The sequence below is a fragment of the Aptenodytes patagonicus genome, chromosome 1 (genome assembly GCF_965638725.1).
Source record: "Aptenodytes patagonicus chromosome 1, bAptPat1.pri.cur, whole genome shotgun sequence".
NCBI classification, from domain to species: domain Eukaryota; kingdom Metazoa; phylum Chordata; class Aves; order Sphenisciformes; family Spheniscidae; genus Aptenodytes; species Aptenodytes patagonicus.
Genome location: NC_134949.1, coordinates 38,067,310 through 38,090,966, shown reverse-complemented (window position 1 = coordinate 38,090,966; position 23,657 = coordinate 38,067,310). Strand labels below are relative to the sequence as shown.

General features: G+C 43.7%; 2 protein-coding genes across 3 annotated transcripts in view; one reads left to right on the top strand and one right to left on the bottom strand.

The window, feature by feature from the left end:
• The window catches only part of TBC1D30 (TBC1 domain family member 30), a 61,419-nt gene extending 56,773 nt beyond the window's left edge, over positions 1–4,646 (bottom strand). The window contains exons 1-2 of one of the 2 annotated variants that reach the window (XM_076332300.1): positions 4,400–4,646; positions 1,948–2,112 (exon numbers count right to left, since the gene is read on the bottom strand). In XM_076332300.1, the coding sequence (XP_076188415.1) occupies positions 1,948–2,112; positions 4,400–4,646 (412 nt within the window). Of the gene's footprint in view, positions 1–1,165; positions 1,184–1,947; positions 2,113–4,399 lie in introns of those variants that run through there. The other variant, XM_076332292.1, reaches the window with a different exon arrangement.
• Positions 4,647–6,017: 1,371 nt separating this feature from the next.
• Positions 6,018–23,657, top strand: part of GNS (glucosamine (N-acetyl)-6-sulfatase) — a 21,571-nt gene continuing 3,931 nt past the window's right edge. Inside the window, exons 1-13 of the mRNA XM_076332257.1 lie at positions 6,018–6,278; positions 6,979–7,038; positions 7,700–7,906; positions 9,458–9,523; positions 9,911–10,009; positions 12,459–12,626; positions 15,969–16,051; positions 17,420–17,538; positions 18,102–18,205; positions 18,770–18,871; positions 20,113–20,220; positions 20,923–21,033; positions 23,093–23,253. Of these exons, the coding sequence (XP_076188372.1) occupies positions 6,138–6,278; positions 6,979–7,038; positions 7,700–7,906; positions 9,458–9,523; positions 9,911–10,009; positions 12,459–12,626; positions 15,969–16,051; positions 17,420–17,538; positions 18,102–18,205; positions 18,770–18,871; positions 20,113–20,220; positions 20,923–21,033; positions 23,093–23,253 (1,529 nt within the window). The 5' untranslated portion in view covers positions 6,018–6,137. The remainder of the gene's footprint in view (positions 6,279–6,978; positions 7,039–7,699; positions 7,907–9,457; positions 9,524–9,910; positions 10,010–12,458; positions 12,627–15,968; positions 16,052–17,419; positions 17,539–18,101; positions 18,206–18,769; positions 18,872–20,112; positions 20,221–20,922; positions 21,034–23,092; positions 23,254–23,657) is intronic.

Genomic DNA, 23,657 nt, shown 5'->3' with positions numbered 1-23,657 from the left:
CTAAGCAATCACCTTCTCCTGTGCACCCAGTTCTACCACACTCTGCAGAAACTGGAAACAGGGAAAAAAGGAATTACCTTACTGGATCACCTCTCCCATTTGATTCATTATATCCCACACAGGGCTTCCTACTACTACTACACAGGAAATAGTACAAAGGCAAGAATAAACGGTTGGAGGGAAGAAGACCAGTTCTGCCTGCCTTTGGACAGTTGTTGATCAAATATTGCCTCAAAGGCACGATTACCAGGAAATTTAAAGTTGTACATCCTACAGCAAAAGCTTATTCCTGTGTTCTCTGTATAGTGCTAGTACATTTATATTGAGCAATAAAAACACAGTCTCAATCTATTCCAAAGCAATTGAAGTTATCAGGAGTCATTCAACAAATCCCAGTGGCCTTGGATTAGATCTTAAAGCAAGAAATAACTAAGTTTTAGGTGCCCTGGACCCAGACATACATCTGGATTTTCAGAGATATAAGCTGAAAATTAACACTACGTAAATATGCTACATTAACAATAAAAATATCTCACTTAAAGAGACGTAATATACAAACCTACACATAGTCTTCAAAAACCTGCATGCACATGCATGGATATTAGGTAATAAATTGCATTACTTTAAAACTTCAGCTATCTCAGTTGTTACTAGCACATTTTAAACATAATGCCCCATTAATTTAAGTGTAAAATGGTACCTGAAATTTGTAAAAACATTCATACTTAGGATGAAATCCTGTATCCCTTTCAGTCAATAGATTTTTTACCAAACCTTCAGAATTTATAGTCAAATCCTCTAAACACTTAAACACATGCAAAATTCAAGTAGTCTCATTTAAAAGGAGACTACAGTATATGCTTAAGTGTTAACAGCACCGAGGACTTAATTATCAAGCTGATGTTGAGAAAGAAAAAGAGTAGGTGAGAAGAAGAAATATGCCCACGCAGTGCATGACAGCCAAGAACTTTCATGCTAGGTTTAAGTAAAACAAAGGAACACTTTCAAATGCTTAAAAATTTAAGTTTCACAGTAATAGACAAACCCTTAACTAAACTACATTAGCACATGCCACTACAGTAACATTCTTTTAATAAAATTTTTACATGCACCTCAAAGCTCCTACAGGCATTTTTGTGAAAAGACCATGCTTTTTTTACTGTACCTGAACATTTCTGTACCTGTCACGCTGCATGTTAATGAAAAAATAAGACAGGGAACATTAGGTTATTTTCACATGTCCTTTCTAATGGTATAATTTCTATTTATTTTTACAGATGACATTACATGCAGTTTCACTTTAGCAGAACTAACAAAAGCACTTCAGCCTATCTTTAGATGACAACTTTGCCAAGTCAAATAAAAAGGTTTAATTGGTTAGCCTTTTCCTCCAGCACAGAGGAAGAGCAGTATTTCTCCTCTTTCCCATGCATTCCCCCTGAAACCCCCAGAACACAGGTGTTGATAAAGAGGCTTGAGGGGAAGTGGGTTTGTTTTTACTAATACTCCTCATCTTAAATCAACTCAATAGAAAGGAGTTATGTGCTACTAACAATGCTCTGGGAAGATAATTGCATATGCTGTCTATAGTTTCCAGTGAGAAAAATTTCCACTTCTAGCATCTCCCATATGAAAGCACACAGTTAAACACAGCATGCACACTTGGGCTTTCTGTGAATCAAAGCTGAAAAAGCCTGGCAGACAATCTACAGTAAGGGTGCTGTACCACTACACAAAGCTGAGGCTACGGCAGCATACCTAGTTGAGCTAGTTGAATTTTGCCTGTTTCCAGATGCCACTGACATCACTGGAAGCCAGTCATATCTAAGGAATAACATAGCCCGGCCTCTTGACTTCAAATCAAGTGCCAGGGCTTAACTGAAATACTGCCCACATTAATGAAATAAACTACTTACACTAGTACACACATACACAGAAAGTACTTACATCGTTTCTGGGAAACCGCCTGTAAACAAGCTGTGATAATATCACAGTTCCTCTGGACTTTATGTGCAAGCCTGTCCTTCTGTTTCAGAAGACGAAGCAACTTTGCTGATTGAACAGAAATTCTGTAATTCAGTTCTCGTTTTATAGTTGTTAATTCATCGACATCTGCCAATAAGCAGAGAAAATAACTTCAGTCCAGGTCAAAACAATCGTAAACAGCTTACTGTAGCTGTCATGCAAAGTGACTTGCCCCACAGGCATTTGCATATACAACCTTTCTATAAATTACAAGTTCTATTGACTGGGACAATTCCCAATTATAAACATTTTCAGGATCTGAGCCAAAGTCTTTAATTTTCTTTTAAACTAAACTACTTATTGCACAGTGTATGAATCTTAATAATTATACTGTTATAAATTGGAAACATCATGACAGATGTAGCTAGAATATACCTATAGTAGTGCAACCAGGGGGTGTATTTTAAATACAGTACCTTCCAGAAGCTGCCTGTGGAAAATGTGCATGGGGAATAATCAAATGATAACAGACAAAGGAACATGTTCAGGAAGCTCTCTGCAAAGCTAGAAATGCAACTACAGGATGAGCTCTAAGTGGGAAACTCTTTCCACTAAGATGTAAACAAGGTGGCTTCAGTCATGGCCTCAACTATTTCCACCGGTCAGCCACGCTGCCACCAGATCCCCTTAGCTCACCAAAATGTCACCGCAGATGTCTTAAGTCCATGAAATTTTTTTTGTCCTCTGCTGTTCTCAGAGGCACACCCCACCAGTGAAAGCTAAGGTCTTGCCTATTAGACACCGACCTCTTCAGCTCTTCCCTGTAATAGCCTGGTACAACTTGCCACCAGCATCTGAACAGCTTTGTGTTCCCTGAGGCTAAGTTTTCAAATCCTATCACTTTCAATCCAACCATGCCTCCCTGATGCTGGAAGAAAAATCAATCAAAAAAATCCATACTTTGGTAACCTGATCCAATGAGAAAAATACTTATGCATCCAGGAAAAGCTACTATTAGTGGGATGGCAAACAGCTCAGCTCATACGGCAAAACTTCTTCAACAATTCTGGAGAGCTTAAAGAAAAGGACAAATTAGGCTGAAATGACAATCAATCATGGGATAATAAAGAGCAAGGAATGACTGTGAGGGAGGGGAGCCACTGGTAAAACAGTCCTGTATTTTGTAGTTTCTACCCTGTTTCAGCACCTGCTGCTCAGTTGGCACTCCCAATCACTGGTACCAGGCAAGGTGATTTAAAACCGCATCTATGGATTTTGAGAGCAAAAAAATTGTTGTATTCCTACTGACTTGTACAGTCACCACAAAAGTAGTGAGCTGAATTTTATTCTTTCCTGCTCATGCCAGTTAGCTGTCCCTGTAGAAACAGTTAACTTTGCAGCAAAATTAACGAGTTTAAATTCTACAAAATATATTCCCGAACAAGCAAATATCTTGAGTCCCAGATTGCCACAGGACACACAGAAGAACTTGAGCTACATCCTGTGACATCAGATAGCATATCACCTCATTTAGAAGCCAAACACGGAAGCAGAAAGCTGTTTGCACAGGTCTGAAAAACAGGCACGTTTATTCACCTCTTGCTTTTTATCCTTGTCAAAAACAAGAATGATTTAACATCAGGAGACAAGAGGCCTTTGTACAGCCCTCCTCATCAGGTCAACTTGGAGTTGCAAGTCTCATTCTTTCACAAACATGCAGTGTCATGGCTACTTAGCTTTCATAAGAATTCTTTGATAGTTTCATTTAGGTTTTGGTTAGTCGACTATTGCATTTACATTTTTTTATTACAACTTTTTTTTTTCCCCCTGGAAGACATGCTTACCTGCAAATAAGCTTTACAATTGTCAGGTTTAGTTTAAGTCCACTAGAACTAAAGAGGACCTGAAAAAGACCAACTACCTCTTATGACACAGTATGTGTAGCATCTCTTCTAGCCTAAGAAAAAAGGGACTTAGCTTAAAAAAAAATAAAGAAATCCGGTCATTGATTCATTACTGTAAACGAAGAAAAGCACTAAACTTACAGAAGCACAAAAGCTTGTGCGATCTGTCACAGAAACCCTAGTAGCAGGTGACCCCCTTTTTGCTCCCACTGCACCTAAAGCGAAAGGGAGGGAAGAGGGCACGAGGCCTTGGTTTGAAGGAGGCATCAGCTGACTGTGCACGGGAAGCTTCTGGGAGAGATCGCCATGCATAAAGGCTGTTAGAACAAACGAAGAGGGATACATACGTACATACGTATACATGTGCGTGTAGGTGCGCATAGGCAGGGAAGCAGGAGAGAGGGGACTATAACTTTTAAGCCGGACTGCCTTGCAGGCACAGAGGAGGAAAGAGAGGCGACAGGGGCAGCTCCTAGCCCAGGCGGAGCGGCGGCAGCGGGCACAGCAGGGCAGGTGGGGACAGGCTGTACCTTTCAGCCGCAGGTACTTGACCTGGCTCGGCCGCTGCTGCAGCTCCCGGAGGACGCGGGAGCGGGCGCTGCCCGAGGGGGCGACCGCCTCGGCGGCGCTGTAGAGCTCAGTGAGCAGCCCGCTCACCAGCGACGAGGTGCGGCTGGACCGGCCGCTGCCAGGACCCTCTTCGTCCTCGTCCTCCTCGGCTAGGCTGTCGGCGCTGCTGCCCGCCCTGCCGCCCAGGCTGGGCTCCCCCACCTCCATCTTCCGCAGCCGCCCGGCAGCGCGGCGCCGCTGCCGGCAAGTGCCGAGTTCCGGGCTCGGCCCGTTCCACAGCGAGACGGGGGTGAGGGGGGGGGCGAGCAAGGGAAAGGGGCGGGAGAGCCCAGGCCGGCAGGACGCTCCCCCGCGGGCAGGAGTGCCGCGCCCGGCTCGACTCCCTCCCCACGCACCGCGAGGCGTGGTAGAGGCCGGCGGCGGGCGGGGGGCGTTGCACCTGCTGAGGGGCGGGGACGGGGGTGCCTCGCCTGGCCTGGCCTCGCCTCACGGCGGTAACCTGCGAGGCCGGTCCCCGGCGCGGTGCGGCTGCTACAAAGGCCACCCCCGTTCCTGCTGCCTGCCCCGCTCCCGCTCCCTCGCCGGTGCGCGGGGCAGCCCCGAGCGGCGGTCTGGTCCTCTGCTAACGCCCTGCGCCTCCTCAGAGGAAGGCCGAGAGAAGGGCGCGAGGAAGCGTGGGGCACGGCTTTAGCGATGTAACCGTGAGGCTGTAATTATGCTGCTGTAAGTCACCGTAACACGACACAAAAACCAGAGCTGATGACAGGGTCTGTCCGGCCAGCAGGGCTGGGTGCACCTGGGGTTTGGCTGGGGGAGCTGTGTCGCTGCCGCACCGTGCGATGCCCGGAGCCTGCGCGCCGCGCTGAGTAACGCCGCCGCCGCCGCTGCTGCAGCCCCCTCCTCCGGAGCTGCCTCAGCGCACCGCCTGCATGCAGCAGGGCAGCCCCGCGCACCGCCCGGCCGCGGCCCCTGCGCGGGTGTCGTGGCGCGCGTCCGAAGTGCCCGGCGCTCCCCACGCCCCCGCCGCGCTCCTTGTCTGTTCCGGCCGTCTGGTTTCCCTCGACGCCGACAAAGTATTTTCCTTCAGGCCGAGAATTTGTGGGCTGGGACACACGAAGGCGACGGCACCGCGAGCAGGCCGGACGTACGCTGCCGGGCTGCCGGGGCCGGCGTGGCAGCCTCGGCTACTTAACGTCAGCAACTTGGTAGCAAAACGCAGTATTTTACAACTAAAAAGAACCCTCTCAGAACAAAACGCTGCGCTGCTCGCCGTCACAGGGACCGCCGGCGGCGGGCAGCTCGCGCCGACAGCAGCGGGGCGCTATGGGGGGAGAAGGGCGGCGGGGGACGGCGCGAGCCAGACCCCAGCCCGAGGGACCGCCCCCGCCCCCATGGCAACGGCTTCCCCAGGGCGCAGGCAGTGGGCGGGGCCACGCCGGAGAGGGCGGGGCGGGGGCGGGGCCGCTCCCGGCCGCGGCGGCCGCCCGGGCCACGTGACTCTGCCCCCCCCTCCCCTCCCCCCCCCCCCCCCCCCCCCCCCGCTCTCCCGGGTCATATGCCGGGGGCGGGGCGGGCCCGCGCGCTGCTCCTCGGGGCTCCGCTCTCGGCTGCGCCGCGTCTCGTCGCGGGGTCGAGCGGCACCGGCTCCGCTCCCTGCCTCCCTCTGTCCGGCGGCCCGTCCGTCCCCGCCGCCGCGCCATGTCCCCCGCCGCCGTGGCCCGCGGGCTGGCGCTGGCCGCGCTGCTGGTGCTGAGCCCGGCGGGGGCAGCCCGGCAGGCGCGGAGGCCCAACGTGGTGCTCATCCTCACCGACGACCAGGACGTCTGCCTGGGCGGCATGGTAACCCCGCGGCTCCGCCGGCCTCCCCTCGGCCTCCCGCGCACCCCGCCGCCGTGGGCTCGTCCGCGAGGGGAGCGGGAGGCGAGGGGTGGTGCGTGGGGACCGGTGGGAGCGTCGTGAGAGGCCTCGCCCTCGCCGAGGGGGTGCTCGCCGCCCGCCGAGCTTGCGTAGCCCGGCTGCGGGCTGGGGACAGCCGGGAGAGGGCCCGGTGTGAGGCGGGGGTCGTTTCGGCCGCTGAGGAGGCCTGGGGTGACAAGCGGCGCTGCTAGGGCCCAGCCCGCGGCCGGGGACGGTCTCCGCGGCCTCGGGCCGAGTTGCCCCGGGGGAGGGGGGGGGGGTCGTGGTGCCCCGGGGCAGCTGAAGGGAGCGTCATGGTGGGCTTCCTCGGGTGAGTGCAGCGTCTCTGGGAAGCCACCAAAGCTGAAGCGGGTCGAGGCTGGGGCTTCTCGAGCACAGCCTCTGCAGCTGCAGGTAGTCCCTGAAAGCTCCCCGTGCTTCTGCCCTCTTGGGCTGACTTGCGTAACCGCTGTGGTCACACGAGGCCCTAGCGAAAAGGTGCTCTGGGTGGCTTGCCTGGGCGATGCCCAAAAGCTGTGGCGGTGGGCCTTCTTTCAGCTAGCCATGCAACTGCTTCAACTCCGCTACTTCACCTAGCGCCCTTACGTTTTTAGCTGATTTCGGTTTGGTACCTTTCTTCCAGACACCCCTAAAGAAGACTAACGCTCTCATTGCGCAGATGGGAATAACCTTCCTAAATGCAGTAAGTGTTTACGTTACCTCTTTGAACTTCTGAGGTATGTGCATTTGTGTAGTTTGTATCTGAAGTAATTTAAAATCTGGTAATAGTTTTATGAAGTCTGTACGTATGTGTGTGGCTTTTTTAAATTCAATCTCTAACTACTTTTAGGTCACAAAATGAATATAGCTCAAGGTCACATTTAGAATCTGAGAGGGAAAGTTTCGCTTCCTAAAAGTGCTTGTGCCAGCTTCCTTAAGCAGTAAAGTAAAACTGAGCAATCTGAATATTTTTATTACAAACTGAGAAGCCTTAGAAGAGGCTACTTAAAATTTTCAGCTTCATGCATGCTGAAAACCCACTTCACTCTTTTAATATTCTAATATATTGCCATGGCTAAAATAATTGAGTGAATCAACTGGCAAACAGTATTTTAATGGATACTTGCTGCTGTGTAGGAACTACATCTATTCTGTAATGGGGGGATGGGGTTGAAGGGCATGTGATGCAGAAACCTAAAACCAGTTTCATGTGCAGCTTTCCACTAGTGAAAATACTTGGGATGTAATTCTTCGTGTTGCTCAACTCTTTAATCAACCTACTAGCTGATACTTCAAAACTATAAATTATGAGGAAAAATTGTTTTACAATGTCAATCTTGTATCTCTTTATCCTGTCTTTCCAGTATGTTCCCAGTGCACTTTGCTGTCCCAGCCGAGCTAGCATTTTAACAGGAAAATATCCACATAATCATCATGTTGTCAATAACACTCTGGAAGGAAACTGTAGCAGCAAGTTATGGCAGAAGATTCAAGAACCATACACCTTCCCAGCGCTGCTCAAAACTATGTGTGGTTATCAAACGTTCTTTGCTGGAAAGTATTTGAATGAGGTATTTTGTGCTTTTTTTTTTTTTTTACTGTGACACAGTTCATTTGCATTTATCCACCTTTCTAAAACATTCAGTGATTTCTGTATTTGTAGCTGATGGTGGGTCCCCAAAATGTTAAAAATGATGTTACTTGGATGAACAGTTCTCTTTGCTGAGATGGGATAAATACGATGCAAAGTTCAAATCTTTAACTTGGTTAAAATCGGGTCCTGTAGGTGCCTGAATGTTTTTAAAAGTTAATTTTGAGAGGATGATGGAATCCAAAGGCTTTTTTAGTATGTTCAGATGTGTTAATTGTTAGAGATGATGACAGGGGAAAAGGATAGATGATTGGCATGTGGTATTGAAGAACACCATCAAGCCAATGCCAGACCAGGCACGATGTTAGAATAATGTTAAAGAAAAAAAATTGGTTTGTCTCAATATTCCTTACCGATATATCCCCTTATCAGAGGACTATTTTCTTTTTAGCAGTTAATATGGTATTTTAAATAGTAAATGTCCACTGAGGCAAATTCACTGGGAGAACAGATATTATTGGAGCTCTTTACAGAGGTTACCCAACACTTCATCATTCAAGCACTTGTATGTGTGTGCTTTTGTTTTTTCTGTTTTTAACTAAGCTGTAGTTTGTTGTAGTTTATGGTAAGCTGTAAAATTCAGTGCTGAAAGCTCTAAAATCAGGTGTGCCTCGTGTGATGGAATTGTATTTGGAGCTAGATGAGTTACAGGGTTCTTAACGGCGTTATTTTCCTTGCATCTCTTGGTGGAAAATGGTGGTATAATAGAATAATGGAACATGAATTTTCATAGCAGGCAGAAATTTGTTTCTGCTGATGTTACCGAGGCAGCTAGGGGAAGGGAAACTAATCTGGCTTTCTCTGAGCATCCCTTGACTGAGCATAGTCTCCTGTCCCTGCAGTTAGGCGAGCCACGTAGATGGGAGAGGGCAGCCCTGAGGAAACCCATTGTGTTGTTCTGAGGCACCCTCTGTTTTGAGTTTGGCATGGATTCAGCAGCTACTTTCCTTTTTTTTGCTGGCTTAAAGGCTAGTTGCTGTAGATTATTTGGCACTGAGGTGGCAAGAGGCTAGCATTGCTTAAAGTTCGCACCCCCTTTTGGAGGAGGATGATGGAAGCTGTTGGTCTATGCGACGTTTTCTTTAGTATCTTGTGAACTGTTATCACAAAGCCTAAGAATGTCGTCACATGCGTGTTTTGATCACCTCTCATTACCTGATGGGGTACCATATGTTCTCCAGGATCTCTGCGTATTTCCATGTGCAAAGTAGAACAGGGAATAAAATGTAAATTTTTTTGGTGAATGCCACGCTTTCAGTTACTGTCTTTCTAATTATTTAACCCTGGTCTCTTTAACAGGCTGTACATACGTTTTTGTATGCATATATATTTGGTTTTTTTCATTCTGAAATTGAATTTGGCTTAATGTGGTTTCTGACTAGTGTTGAATAAAGCACATGAATACGAAATGTAATTTCTAGCTTTTATTCATCATAATCGAAACTGTGAGTCATGGTCTGTCTTTTTTCAGTACGGAGCAGAGGATGCAGGGGGAGTAGGTCATGTTCCTCCTGGATGGAGTTTTTGGTATGCTTTGGTATGTGACTCTTTTTATAAATACTTAATTTTGGTTGCTTTGTAATCCAACTCGTGTTCTAACTTTGCTGGTCACGAAAGAGCAGGCAAAGAGCATCTAACAACTTAATGCAAATTTTCTTCCCTTTTTTTCCTCTGTTGCATATCAGATCCTTGGCTTTCACAAAGGCTACTCCTACTAAGGTGCCTGGGGAAGAACCCCGACTTGTAAAGCCATAAAACAAGTTTTGTTGTTGGAGACCAGTTCTGAGAATTCTTGCGGTGTCCTTGTGACAAGTGCTTATAACCTATTTGACAAATGCTTGTTGGCAGCTCGTTTTGATTGTTTCAAGTAACCAATGTACGTGTCACTTTGTATAAATATGCACACGACTTTTCTTTTTCACAGGAGAAAAATTCAAAGTACTACAACTATACTCTTTCAGTAAATGGCAAAGCACGAAGGCATGGTGAAAATTACAGTGTAGATTATCTGACAGATGTACTGGTAAGAAATTTTGCAACACTTGTGTTACAGAAGCTGCTTATGACCAGATAATGCCTCATGCTGGGGCTTGGGGAAGAGTGGGGATGACAATTTGTTAGGCTGCATTAGTTCATAAATACGTGATTGTGCTGTCGTGATGGTGGGTGGGCATTAATCAGCAGAGCAAGATTCTGGGTATATTTAGAAATGACAAGTTTGTGTGTACGAGCTGTGGAGAGGAAAGGGATTCCAACTGCCCATTTGCTAGCCAGTACCCTCACTGAGAGGTTAATACTGACTGCTACGGTGCATGAGGAACATGATGCATGTAGGCAATGTCTTAAATTACTTCATAGAAGGATGTGTTTCATTACAATACACAACTTCTGTAGCAGATTAACTGGGCCAAGATTTTGGTGGGAAGGTAAGCACGTAAAAATAACTTTACACCATGTTTTGTTTGATAGACGGTATGATGTGTCAGTATCTTGTAATTTCTAACTAGTCAAACTGATAACTTGGAAATATCAAAGGCTAATCGATCCTTCGTAGTGTGCGAGGGCAATGTATGGACTATGCCAAAATGTGTAGCTGACCAGGGGAGTCTTTAGCCTCTTTATCCTCTTAAGGTAAAAAGAGGTAACAAAGATATCAAATACTTAAAGGAAAGTTGGAAGAGTTATTGTAGCTCTCTTGAGGCCCTGTTTAGCATGTAGTATTAGCTTGGAGGATTTTTTTGGCGGGGGGGGGTGGGGGGTTGGGGGTGGAGTGGAGTGGAGTGTTCCCCCTGCCCGCCAAGCTGGAGCCTTAATTTGACATGCTGTCTATGAGTTGGTAGTGCTAGGAGCTCACATGCAGCACTCAGGAAAGTTCTTCTCCGAGAAGTCCCCTCATGCAGTCAACTTGTAGTCTTCCATTGGGACCCTAATGACTTTCATTCCAGTGGGTTCTTGAGCACAGACAGCTGCTTACTAGGAAAAGAACTGATTGATGTTTCTTAGGGTACTGAACAGCTGTCTGATTAAATTTAGATTTACACTGTCTAAAGCTAGATTGGAACTCATAAGCCAGAAGTGAGACTATCCTATTACTGGCATTGTACTGGTCTTTTTTGGTCCTTCAGGAGCTCATAAGCATTTTGACCAACAGGTCATTGCTGCATAAACCTCTTGTGGTGTGTTACCTATTGATATAGCAGTGTATTACAGTTTTCAGTGTGCTGCATTCTACCTTCTGCCTGTAGTTACCAAATATGTATTCAGCATTCCAGACCTAGTGTTTGAGTTTAATTCACTCGATGGGCAGTGCACAGGAGTAAATCGCTTATGCGAAATTCCTGTGTTGCTTGATGTGATGCACAAGCTTTCTTGTCCTGACTAAGGACATCTGGGTACTTAAGTCTGGTATTAAGAATCTGAACACCTGGATCTGTCTACTGCAGTCCTGACATGTTGCAGCTTAAGCTAACAAAATCTAAGCTGACTACCTCTGAGTTTACCTACATCATACTGGTTTCTGAACCAGGTTTTTGAACTTCACACAGTTCTTATCCTCCGTTAATTCTGTTGTCATGTAACTGAAGTCCAGCCCCACTTGCTTAGATGTAGAAGTTAGGAGGAAGGAAGAGGAGGGGATTCCTACTATGTTGTTTCTTCTAGAGAAAGAAAAGAATATCCAAAATGGGGTATACTAATCAGACAGGAAAGGAAAATGTTGCAAGATTTGAATAGTGAAGAACTCATCTGTGAGTAATACCTCTGAAGCTTTAATTTCAAAGGCTGACCAAGGGAAGGCCAAAATGGAACTTGCAATCTCTTCTAACTTGCTACTTGAAATTGTGCATAGGCTGGAATGAAAATGAAAGTGCAGTGGCCTGAGTGAGTGGATCTGGCACTCTCCTTCACTAGAGCTTCCGGCTTCACGAGTGGAAATGTGGCACCCCTTAGAAACTAGGAGCTTGCTACAGCATGAGTGTATGCTGTAAACAGTGGGGCTGAAAAACTTTTTCAGAACTATTGCTATTTCCGAAGACAATTGAAACTGCTAAACTGGGATCTATCAGTCAGGAGATGGCATCTGAGAGCCTCAGACAGACTCAGGCTGTGTTAAAGAAAGCTCGAATTTTACTTGATGAAAGCAGAGTTTAGGTGGATTTTGTTGATACTTGGAATAAGCACAAACTTTTGATGAGCTTTCCAGGTCTAAATAATGCAAAGGTCTGAAGTAGAAAGCTGTTCAGAGATGTGGGATGAATGATTTGTTTAACATGAACACTTGGGACTTTTTTTTATCATGAGCTGCTGTTCTGGACACTTGTAGATGAGCAAGCAATAAGCTTCTGAAATAGTTTAAATGTTCTCAGTACTACCGAGCTCTAAATAAGTTATGAATGTCTAGTTTGGAATTTTTCAAATACCTGCTGTTTTCCTTTGGAGGTATGACTTTTCTTCTCCAACAAAACTGTTCACAGGCCAACATGTCATTGGACTTCTTGGAGTATAAATCTAATTTCGAACCTTTCTTTATGATGATCTCAACCCCAGCACCGCACTCCCCTTGGACAGCTGCTCCACAGTATACGAAGAGCTTTCAGAATGTCAGTGCACCAAGAAACAGCAATTTTAATATTCATGGAAAGGTAAGCTAACTGGCAAGAATCTGCATAGATTATTCTACTAGCTTATGAGAGCAGTAGGCAATGACCCTGACTTGCATATTAAGTTTAAACAGTGAGAAGAAAAGGCTAATACCATGACTTGTTATTTAGTTATGTCAATCAGCCTTTCAGGGTAAGATATGTTTATTGTGACTTTGAGGTTTTTGCATATCAATATCTTGTAAATAAAAAAATGTAGTGGCAAAAATGATAAGTGGCAGTACAATGGAGTTATGATTGGTAAATGGAAAAAAGTTAATTCTTTTGTCCAATTTCCAGACTGTTCTGAAGTTCTTAAAATGTTCTTTCATTGCTCTCGGTACGTTCAGGAGAACACATAGGTAGTGTGCTACACAGAGGCTCAGGTATGAATGACGAGAGCCCTGTCTTCCTACGCACATCTGCTCATGTGGGTGGGTGGTCCATTACTTGAGCTTGTGGCAAAGCTGCCCCTAGCTGACGAGCGTATCAGGCTAACCAGAGGACTTTATGACATCATGAACCAGGGCCCAGGGTCACTAAGGACTTTGGAACTTGCCTATCGTTTGTTGAAATAACCTGTAACCAGCATTGCTCAGCCTAATGTTACAAACTCGCAGACATCCTTGTGACAGGGCAGTACCTTCCACTGCCAGTAAAATTGGCCAAATACGGTCTAGCTTAGACTAATCCGCTGCTACTTACTCTGCCAATAAGTGAAAGTGAAAGTCACAAACAGTTAATCTAGTGAGATATTTAATCTACGGAGGTTTTGTGGTTTTGATTCAATTAGTTTAAAATAGAACTCACTACTGTTCAGTGTTCAACTTCACTTTCAAGATTTGCTCCTAATCTTAAGAGATACCATCGCCTAAATGCCCATCTGGAGCCCAGTGACACCTCTTCTAAGGTCACTGTGACTCTTGTAATACAGGATGAAACTTGTTTTTTAGCTGAGGATTGTAGCTTGCAAAATGACCATGTGCTTATCAGCATGATATAAAAACATGAAAGGGGAGAAAAGGGCTGCAAGCAGTAACAAATACTTTAGCCCAACCTCTTAAGCTTCAAACTAGGGGAGTAGGAATCAGACTTTTTTCCTCTGTAAAAGGATCCCTAACTTTAGGGATTAGTTTAAATCTAAGACACTAACTGTCTCAGACTCCATTACTGTAATAGCTGAATGCTTTTTAAAATAGCAAGTCAGAAATAACTTGACCAGCAAAGTCAGCAGCTAGCCAAAAAATACAGTCTTGATTCCTAAATTAATGTTGCCTAGCTTCCTTATATATATGTAGGCAAGGGGTACTAAAAGGAGCCGTCTAGGCAGAATCTCTGCATGAAAAACAGGAGTTAAGTTGTTGTCAGACTCTGGCCGGTGATGCGCACTTTAATTTCTGTTTAGGATCCTCAGCTAGGCACTATATCAAGTGATAGGTAGCTGTCTGGTATCCCAAGCAGGACTACTGATAGCCCAGATGAGTGGTTTATCTAAGCCATTCTGAGAGAGAAGCTGGTTAAGATGTGTCGGGTATATCTCTTGCATGCAGTGTGTTTTCCTGCAAAATCAGAGCACAGCTGTGTTCAGATTCTGCTGGCGAGGTATGGTATGCTGTCTCAAGGTCTCCTAAACTTGTTTTGAGAATGGGACTTAGGGTGGCAGCAAGATTGGTGCACAGTTTTGTATGTAACCGGTGAAAGACTCTTGACAGGGACTGACAGGGAAGCAGATTTGAGGACTCTGAGTCAGTGTGAAGTTTATTGAAATCCACAAAGATGTTCAGGTGAAACCAATCCACAAAGATGTGTGAAGTTCCTGAAACTTTAGAGAAAGAAGAACAAAATACTCCAGAGAAAAGGAAGATTCTACTGCACTAGGTGACTTATCTGCCCGAGTTACCCAGCGTGGTCGTGCCTTATGGAGGGCATCTCCTGAGCCCATCTCCTGTGAAAGGTGGCTGGTGCACAGGTGACACTGCCAGCTCCTTCTTTCTCTGAAGAGCTTCTGCTGAGCTGGGGATGGGGATTGTGATGTTTTTCATTACTTTTTCCTCTCTCAACCAACACATAAGTCCTAGATGCTTGGTCTTGATTATGCTGCGAGTTTTCTTGCTGAGATAGACTTACTGTCTCTCCAGAGAATTGTTTCACAACTGCCGTAAGAGATCTGGATACAACTGAATTAAAATAAACTGGACATGGTATTAAGTCTCCATGCCAAAAAATCTTCCCTTCAGTCTACAGGAACAGAAAACAGGAGAACTGAATAATTGCAGGAGATATGAGTCACTCCGTTGTGAGTCCCTTAAGCCTGAGCCTGTTCAGAGTCATTTGCTTGTGACAGGAGGGAAATTGCATAAACGAGAGGTTCTGCGGAGAGGAGTGACCAACTAAATACAGGCTCAAGCTGAGGGTGATGAGAGGGTCGTCTCTGACCTACTAAATGGAAAAGTGTAAAGCTGCCTTGACATGACTCTCCTTTATTCTGCTCCCCACTAATACTAACCTTCAGGTTGTTCACAACAGACTTCCCCATGTATTTGTACGGCAGCTGACCCAGTTCAGACTGCTGCTTCAGGATGGGGGAGTATCGCTTCTCGTACAAGTTAGATCATCTCTGTTACTTCAGGGTGATGGGTGAGGGGAGAAAGGGAGTCTGAAAGCTGGGGATGCGGCTATAAGATTATTAACGCTTCAGCAAAAGAAATGCTCTTGTTCTGGAGTCAAAAAATCCAGATAAAATGGTAATGTTTCTGCTCCCCTCAGTAGTCTCCAGCCCTGAGTTCATAGGCTACCAAGAATCTGACAGTGGCACCATTGCAGATCTTTGTCCTCACCTGTCCATAAATTCGGTAGTCCTAATTGCTTTTGATGCAGGAGTTTCTCCCCACCTCTCTACCTATGTTAGAATGCTCACAAATCTGAGTCCCAAAAGAACCTCACTTTGACAGCCAAGTCCAATCTTACAATGCTGCTCAATCTGTCAGATTTTTTTTTTTCCCATCAGACCTGTCTCGGGCTATCAGACTTTTATCTCTGGGAGAGCCTTCGCTAGCTCCTTTTACAAATTTCTTCCCTGAGCTGCTTTGAAAAGATCCACAGTTGTTTTCTTCTCACCAAGGGCTGTGCATAATGGAGCTGTAATATATTCTACTCTTCCAATGCAGATTTTACATGAACCAAGAGGGAAAACTGGAGTCAGGTCAGCTTGATAGCATTGCCTGGCTATTTCACAGGAATCATGTGGATGTTTTACCCTAAACAACATTTCTGTTGTAATTGGTCTAAGAAAGATATAAAAGCTGGTTCTTCTCTCCTACGCTAATCTTTGTCTTTTTTCTTTAGAACAAGCACTGGTTAATTCGACAAGCGAAGACTCCAATGACTAACTCTTCAATACAGTTTCTTGATGATGCTTATAGAAAGCGGTAAGAATTTTTCTGTTGCTTAAGATTTCGACTCAGAAGTTCTATTGTTTTTAAAAAAAGAAAAGGTATTTTTTAAAAGGGTTGCAGTAAGTCTGACAATAGATGTCAAATTACCTGTAATAGTTCTCTGGCATCTGTCTCAGCAAACCTGACTTCTGGTTTACTTTTTGCAAAGAAACTTGTCATTGACTTCAGAAATATTTTGGCCCCAAATGCTGCCATCATTTATCATGAAGACCAGTCATGCTTGGTGTCTCTACTGCTTCTTTTTCAGTGCACGACAGGTTTTCATAAAAAATGACCTTACCTTCTACTTCACTTGAATTCCAGATTCTTTCATGATGTACAGCAAATGTGATCGATTTATCTGCCAGCTAATCTGATTTGTTAACCTTGGCTCTCAGTCTCTGGTGTTTTCACATGGGAATACCTGACTGGCCAAGGCGGGTGCTTGATTCCTTTTTATAAAAAGGGATGTGGGGAGTAATGTGAAGATACAGCTTGTTCCCCCTTTTTAATAGAAAGGAAAGGTATTTGTTTACACTGTGGGTGTGTTTTCTTTAAAAGCTCTGAAACAAACATTAGCTTAACTTTAAGTGTTAAGCTCCATTTTGAGGGGTTATCAGGCATTTGCTTGTCACTTTGGAAAAGCAAGTTTCTTTCAGGCTGTTGCTTTATAAAACACGAAGGTAAAATTATGCAACAAAATCTTAAGTTAAGCCTGGAGACAACAGGATCCAAGAATTGAATAACTAGTTAACTCAGCATAATACTAGTCTGTGGAGGCTTGTTATTGACTTATCAGAAGCAGTCACTTGTCTCAATGGCAAACCCCATGACAAAGGAAAGAATAACTTGTAGAGCTGTTCGAGGCTTTAGACACACTGGAATAATGGACCCTGATGTTGCATGGGTAATACAAAAGAGCTGATGTAGTTTTCAAGCAGAAAGGATCTCATATAGACAATAAAATTCATGGCATTCTTGTATTTTAATATTAAAAACTAGATACGAAGAACTAGTAACAAGTGACCTTGCAGGAGATAACTCTGACTCTTTGCCACTGTGTTGCTTCAAAGTTGGTCTTGACTGTCTCCAGATAAGAAGTAATCGGCATTTTGGTGTCTTTCTCAGACACTACAGAATAAAATCAACAAGAACTGAAGACAAACAGTCTATTTCTATCTTAAATTGCAGCCTCAAATAGTACAGTGTAGTAATCTATGAAGTTTGTTTTCAGAATTTGCAGGCACAATATTTACTTACCGTGCGTACACTGACTTGAAGCAGAATACGAATGCCCCACTTGCAGTCAGAATTATTCTAAATTTTTCATACTCCAATATGAATTACTTTGTTTCTGTATAGGTGGCAAACTCTGCTGTCAGTAGATGACCTGATAGAGAAACTAGTGAAGAAACTGGAATTGAATGGAGAATTAGACAATACGTACATCTTTTACACATCAGACAATGGCTTCCACACTGGTAAAAATTTTCACTGCTTACTGAGGATTTCTAGCAGATCCAGGAAATCGCGTAACGTTTCACCCTCATGACCACTCCAGAAAATGGGAACAGCAGCTGTGGAAAACTGTAGACATGAGAAGTACTGATTTGAGTTGCAAAACAATCTGGAGTTGCAGTGTGGGGTGTTTGGGGATTTTATTGTTTGGTTGGTCCTTGGTTGCAGTTTTTAGCATTCATCTCTTCCACTGTATCCTGGTATACATAAAAATTAGGACAGAAATGGAGGAAGGGTCTCTGTGTTCTGTAGAAAAAGTTGCTGTGAAAGAGTTAACCAGTAAAAATCTGTCAAAGACCTGTCTGTATCATGTACAACTAAAAATGCAGTGTCTAAGCTGTTAAACTTTAAGATACGGCTTATGCTTTGAAGTTGTTTGTTCCTGTCCTCCACTTTGTTAATGTAGTTCGGGTTAAGAACCTCTTCCGACTTTCTTAAAAGATTGGTTGCTGGACATTATGTAACATAAGACTCTTAAAACGTAAAACAGGAAGCCATTTAACTTTTTCCATTTTCTGTTGTATAGGCCAGTTTTCTTTGCCAATAGACAAACGGCAGCTGTATGAGTTTGATATCAAAGTTCCATTGCTAGTTCGGGGACCAGGGATAAAACCAAACCAGACAAACAAGGTAAGAAAGAAGTTAAATCAGAGTACAGATTTACTTAGAATCATAGAATCATTGAGGTTGGAAAAGACCTCTAAGATCATCGAGTCCAACCGTCGACCCAACACCACCATGTCCACTAAACCATGTCCCTAAGTGCCTCATCTACTCGTCTTTTAAATACCTCCAGGGATGGGGACTCAACCACTAATACTAACCACTCAACTTCTAATATTGTTTCACAGTTATCAACTTTAGGTAATAATTCATTCTCCTGCATATATATGTATCAATGAAATGAAATATATGGAGTGGTAGGAAGTGCAGAGACCTCATTCTAAAAAGCTGTGTGCTCTTGCTTGAATCAGTACATTTAAGTAATTGCAGGCTACAGAAATAAACGAGGTGTGAAGCTCACTTTCCAAAGACCCTACCATTGCTTGTGAATTGTTACAGGGTCCATTAGCCTATAAAGATGAAATTAAGTAGTGTTTAGGTGTACCTAAAATTACAAGTACTTAAAATACAGGAGTCTCATTACAACTGTTAGGTTCTGGTCTTCTGAAGTAAGTTTTCATCACCCTGCAGATGCTTGTTGCAAATATTGATTTGGGTCCCACTATTCTGGATATCGCGGGGTATGACTTGAATAAGACCCAGATGGATGGGATGTCACTATTGCCGCTGTTGGTAAGTAGACGGACAGGGATAGTAACCAGTAATTCTCGCAGGGGTTATTCTTCAAAGTGAATACTACTTCCTTTGATAGACTAGGTCGACTCATAACCCAGATTTTTCCCTTGATGGCATTTTCACGTGGGATGTTCGTGGCTTAGTGAAAAAAGTAGGCATGCTGTTTAAATGCAGATGTATTTTGATAAACCCTACAACTGTGTGGTCATTTTGTGATAGAAAGTTGTGTCACCCTTTGGCTAATCCTGCCATTCGTAATAATTCCTTTTTAGAAGGCTGTACGTTGTTTCCGCCTTGCATCCTCCCTCCCCTTTTCCTTAGGATTTCTCAGCATAGACGTAGGAGAAAAGCAGACTGCTCTTACCTAAGTCTTTGGTTTGCCTCAGTTTTCAGTAGAACTAGTGTTTCCCCCTAAACTCTGGAAAAATGCGTGTGGTTTTATAAAGTAAGCCTGACCTTTCCAGTAAGTGAGCAGAAGCCTATTTAAATAAAGCTGCTTGCAGTTGATCCTTTTAGTTTTAATTAAATTTGGTCTATAAATTGAAGGCGGCTTACTTGGAAACATAGGAGATCATCCAGACTTAAAACAGTGCTTTGCTTTTAAAACCTTGTGTCCAAACCTTAAGCTGTTCTTTAGACACAAGCAGGTAAAAGGCATCTAGTTTAAACTCTGACGGCATCAAAACTGTGAAACTCATTCTTTTGCTGTATATGCCTGTGATGGTGCTGTATATTAACTTTAAACTTCCCTCTCCCTCTGTCTTTTAAATAAAATGCAGCTACAAATAGAGCAGCTTCAAACTTAGTTGCTTCTTAAAGCTGTTTCTTTCCTTACACCAAGGGTATCTTTTTCTATCTATCTATTGCGGTAGTCTGATATAAACCAAAGAGAAGCAGCCTTGTTACAGGGATCTTGTCTGTAACATAGTAGTATCTGGCCATGTGGCTCCTGTTTTGTGTTACTTCATGATTCTTTATAAATTCAAGATAGTACTTTAGTACACCTTCTTGTGAGGGTTTTGTACTTTTTGGGTCAGATCCTTGTCTTCCAGCTACACAAGACCTTCTAACCGAAGGTCTAATCTAGCTGAATATTATTTTAAGGCTGACTCAAACTAGGGACCATGACTCAGAGTGCCTTGTAAGCAGTGAGCAGTGTTAGTGTTATACCAGGCATGGAGAATTTCTTCTGTTTCACAGTGCAGTGAATACCAAGTCATGTTAACTTCTTGTCCTAGAGAGGAGACAAAAATGTGACGTGGAGATCAGACTTCTTGGTGGAGTACCAAGGAGAAGGATTCAACGGCAGTGATCCTACCTGTCCTGGCCTAGGACCTGGTGTCACAGTAAGCAGGACAAGATCTGTTAATATTAGAAAATAGCTGCTGAATTAAACCTGTTTGCTGTGTGGACTAACCTGGTTCGATAAGTAAGCGCACAGTGTCTTGGTAAGTAGGAGCTAGCTCTGTAGGTCCTGTGCAGCGTTTAAGAATTGGAGGGAGACATCCAGCCATGCAGAACTGATGTGTCCGTATGACCATACAGAACACAGTCACCCTTTCAGTGGGAATCTATAGGGCCTCAGGGTTGGAGAAATATGCAGGAAGGTGCGGGCTTGGCAAAGTGGGTAGCAGTGACATCGTGTTCTTTCTGAACTTCCAGTGACCTCATTGCGCAATTCTTATATGTAACTATTGTTGTAAGTCACTAGCTACTTCCTGAATCAAAGGTGGTTTGCTTTAAGTAAAGCATCCCATTGGTGTTGTCTTTAGTAGTGTGTGTTGTGCTGTTCTTTTCAGTGTATGTACATTAGCTTCCCAGACAAAATGCACCGGATCATGGTGAGTTCATTAACAACGCTTTCTCAAATTTAGAAGAGCTGAGTTTTTGCTTAAAAACCCCAGTGGAGACTTGGGTGTGTAGGACTAAGATTCTGGTTTTTATTTCAGTTAACTGCAGTTGGCTTGAGCTGGTATAGACTTGACGAAAAGGATTGCTAGTTCAGTTTTTTCCAGCTCTGAAGCTTTTGTTCACTGCTCACTTCACAGCACTGCTTCCCAGACTGTGTCTGTGAAGATTCCTACAACAACACGTATGCTTGTGTGAGGACACTGTCAACTTCCTGGGATCTGCAGTACTGTGAATTTGATGACCGGGAGGTTAGTATCTGTCTGAGTAGCGAGTGTTAACTGTTCACAACTGCGCTAGCGACTGTCTGCACTCTTATCTGCTCTTAAGGTTTCCATAAAGTACCCTGAAAAGCAGACTAGCATTGTTTGCAGGATAAACAGTGAAGTATTTATCTACTGGTGAGAATGTTTGACCAAAGCTCTGGTGGGGTTCTGGAAAGAAAAAAAGGGGGTGGGAGGGGAGTGGGGAAGGGACAATAGCCTAAACTATGATTATTGCCTTCTGGTATCGCCTAACAGCCTGATGGGGAGCTGTGCTGGGGCTGGGTTTGGTTCTCTGTCCTACCCTAATTCCATGTGGCAGAGTCTTCTGTACAACAAATATCTTCGGTACCTCTGCTGTTCTTACGTTCAGCTGCAACTCTTTTCCTTGGGAAGAACTGAAATCCCAGGCTGATCATTTCTCTTCTATCGCTCACTTGTTTGCCTGGCAAAACAAGTATTTAAGTTACAACTGTGAGAAAAGTCTCTAACCTTATCTTAAGTTGTTCAGGTATAAGGGACATAACGTCCCAGCTTCAGAAACTGTTCAAATCTCTCTAGGGGAGCACCCGCTGTACGCACAAAACTTGGTGTGTTACAGGGCTGATCTTTACTTGTGCCCATTTGCACACAGCTGCTCCAGAGAGCATATTGGGTGTGAGGTGACCGGGTCACAAATCTAATAAACTGGATTGTCAGCAGATAATATAAATAAATGCATTATTTATTTATAAATAAATTATAAATAAATATATTATTATTTATAAATTTATTTATAAATATATATTATATTAATAATACAATATATAAATATTATATTATTTATTTATAAATTATTATAAATAAATAATTAGCAATAAATGCATAAACAGCGGGTATCCCCAGTTATCGTGCCACCACAAAACACTTTCTGGTAGCCTACAATGAACAACTTAAAGCAGGGGAGTAGATCCCACAAGGTGTTTTTTGCAGTAAGATAGCAAGAAAGACTGTAAAGGAGACCAAGATGCTGATTAGCAGACCCTGCCCTTCATTTTTGCATTTTCTGACAATTTATGATGAAGTTAAATGAGTGTTGCAGCTTTCTTCGTAAAAGTAGACTCCAAAGTTGATCTGATACTACACTTCATGTCACATTTTTTTCCAGTAAGAAGGTATGGCTGTGGCATTTCTGGGTCACTTAGCTTACCTGGGTCAGCTAAATTAAAACTAATGGTATTGAGGAAGATGCAGCAATGCGGCTCTCGAAACCTTGCAGTGAACCTTACAAGCAAGCTTGCAAACAAAGTCTGTCTGCATGCATCTTTATCTAAGTTAGACACAACCCAGCCAGTTTTATTCAACATCATCTGCACTCACGCCTCCTACTTTATCCAGCACAGACAAAACCTCAGCTGAATTCTTGAGATGTTTGACTAGTGTTTGTCCCACAGGATGGTTTAGAGATTTCGTGTACCAAAAAACAAATCTGCCCTAAAATCCTCCAGACAAACCTTCTCAAAGGACACAAGAAACCTTCTCAAAGCGTGTGCACACAGAAAAAGCTTTCTTGTATTAGGGTTACAGCATACTTGTATTCAGCATACTTTGTACGTGTAGTTAAGACACCTGTCTGAGTTTGGGAGCTGGAAGTACCTGATGAGCATATAACGGTGCTGTGATGGTCACAAAACTGTGTATGTTGAGATCCATTAATGAAACGACAGCCAGCTTAGCTGTGGCTTCTTGCTGTGGTCTTCCAGTCGTTACACAGGTTCCGTTTATGTGGTAGAAAAAAATCTGCTGTGTAGCAGATGGGTACTTTAGGTGGAAGTAAGAACTTTTCCAACAGTACTGCACTATCACAAAACTTCAGCTTTACCTGCACGCTGTCCTGTCTTTGACCACTTAGCCATGTGGCTAAACGTGGCTTATGTGTGGGGATGCTGCAATGTAGTTGAAAAAAACATTTGAGACTATACACTGTTACAGTGTTCTTCCCAAATAATATAATTAATTGCTAACTAGCATTTAGGACTTAATACAGTGCAGGAACTGTCTTCTACAGGTGTTTGTGGAAGTGTATAACCTGACTGCAGATCCACACCAGATCAATAACATTGCTAAAACAATCGATCAAGAAATTCTAGAAAAGATGAACTATCGATTAATGATGCTGCAGTCCTGTTCAGGAGCAACTTGCCGTACACCAGGTGTCTTCGATCCCGGGTAAACACTGCTTCAATTAATTATGATAATACTTTTAAATATAACTATGTATTTTTAAAACTAAGCCTTTATAGAGGGTATTTATGGTGGAATATAATATTACTGAGATACATGCTGTTCTTTAATAGAGATGCTTTCTTGATGCTTCTATTTTTTAATGTTTAATCTCTATTTTAACTTAACCTATGAAATATAACTTGATGGTATTAATACTACTACTTGAATCTTGTCAGCCATTGTTAACTTGGAATAGCTGAAGCTTACAGCTGTGCTGAGTATCAGAGACAAGGGACCTCAGGTTTGCCTGCAAACAAGGAAAAGCTCTGCAGGTTTCTGTAGGCAAACACTTGCTATGATTGTTCCTGGAGATGCTGTTGGCAAAGAATGTTTCCTCCAGGACCTAA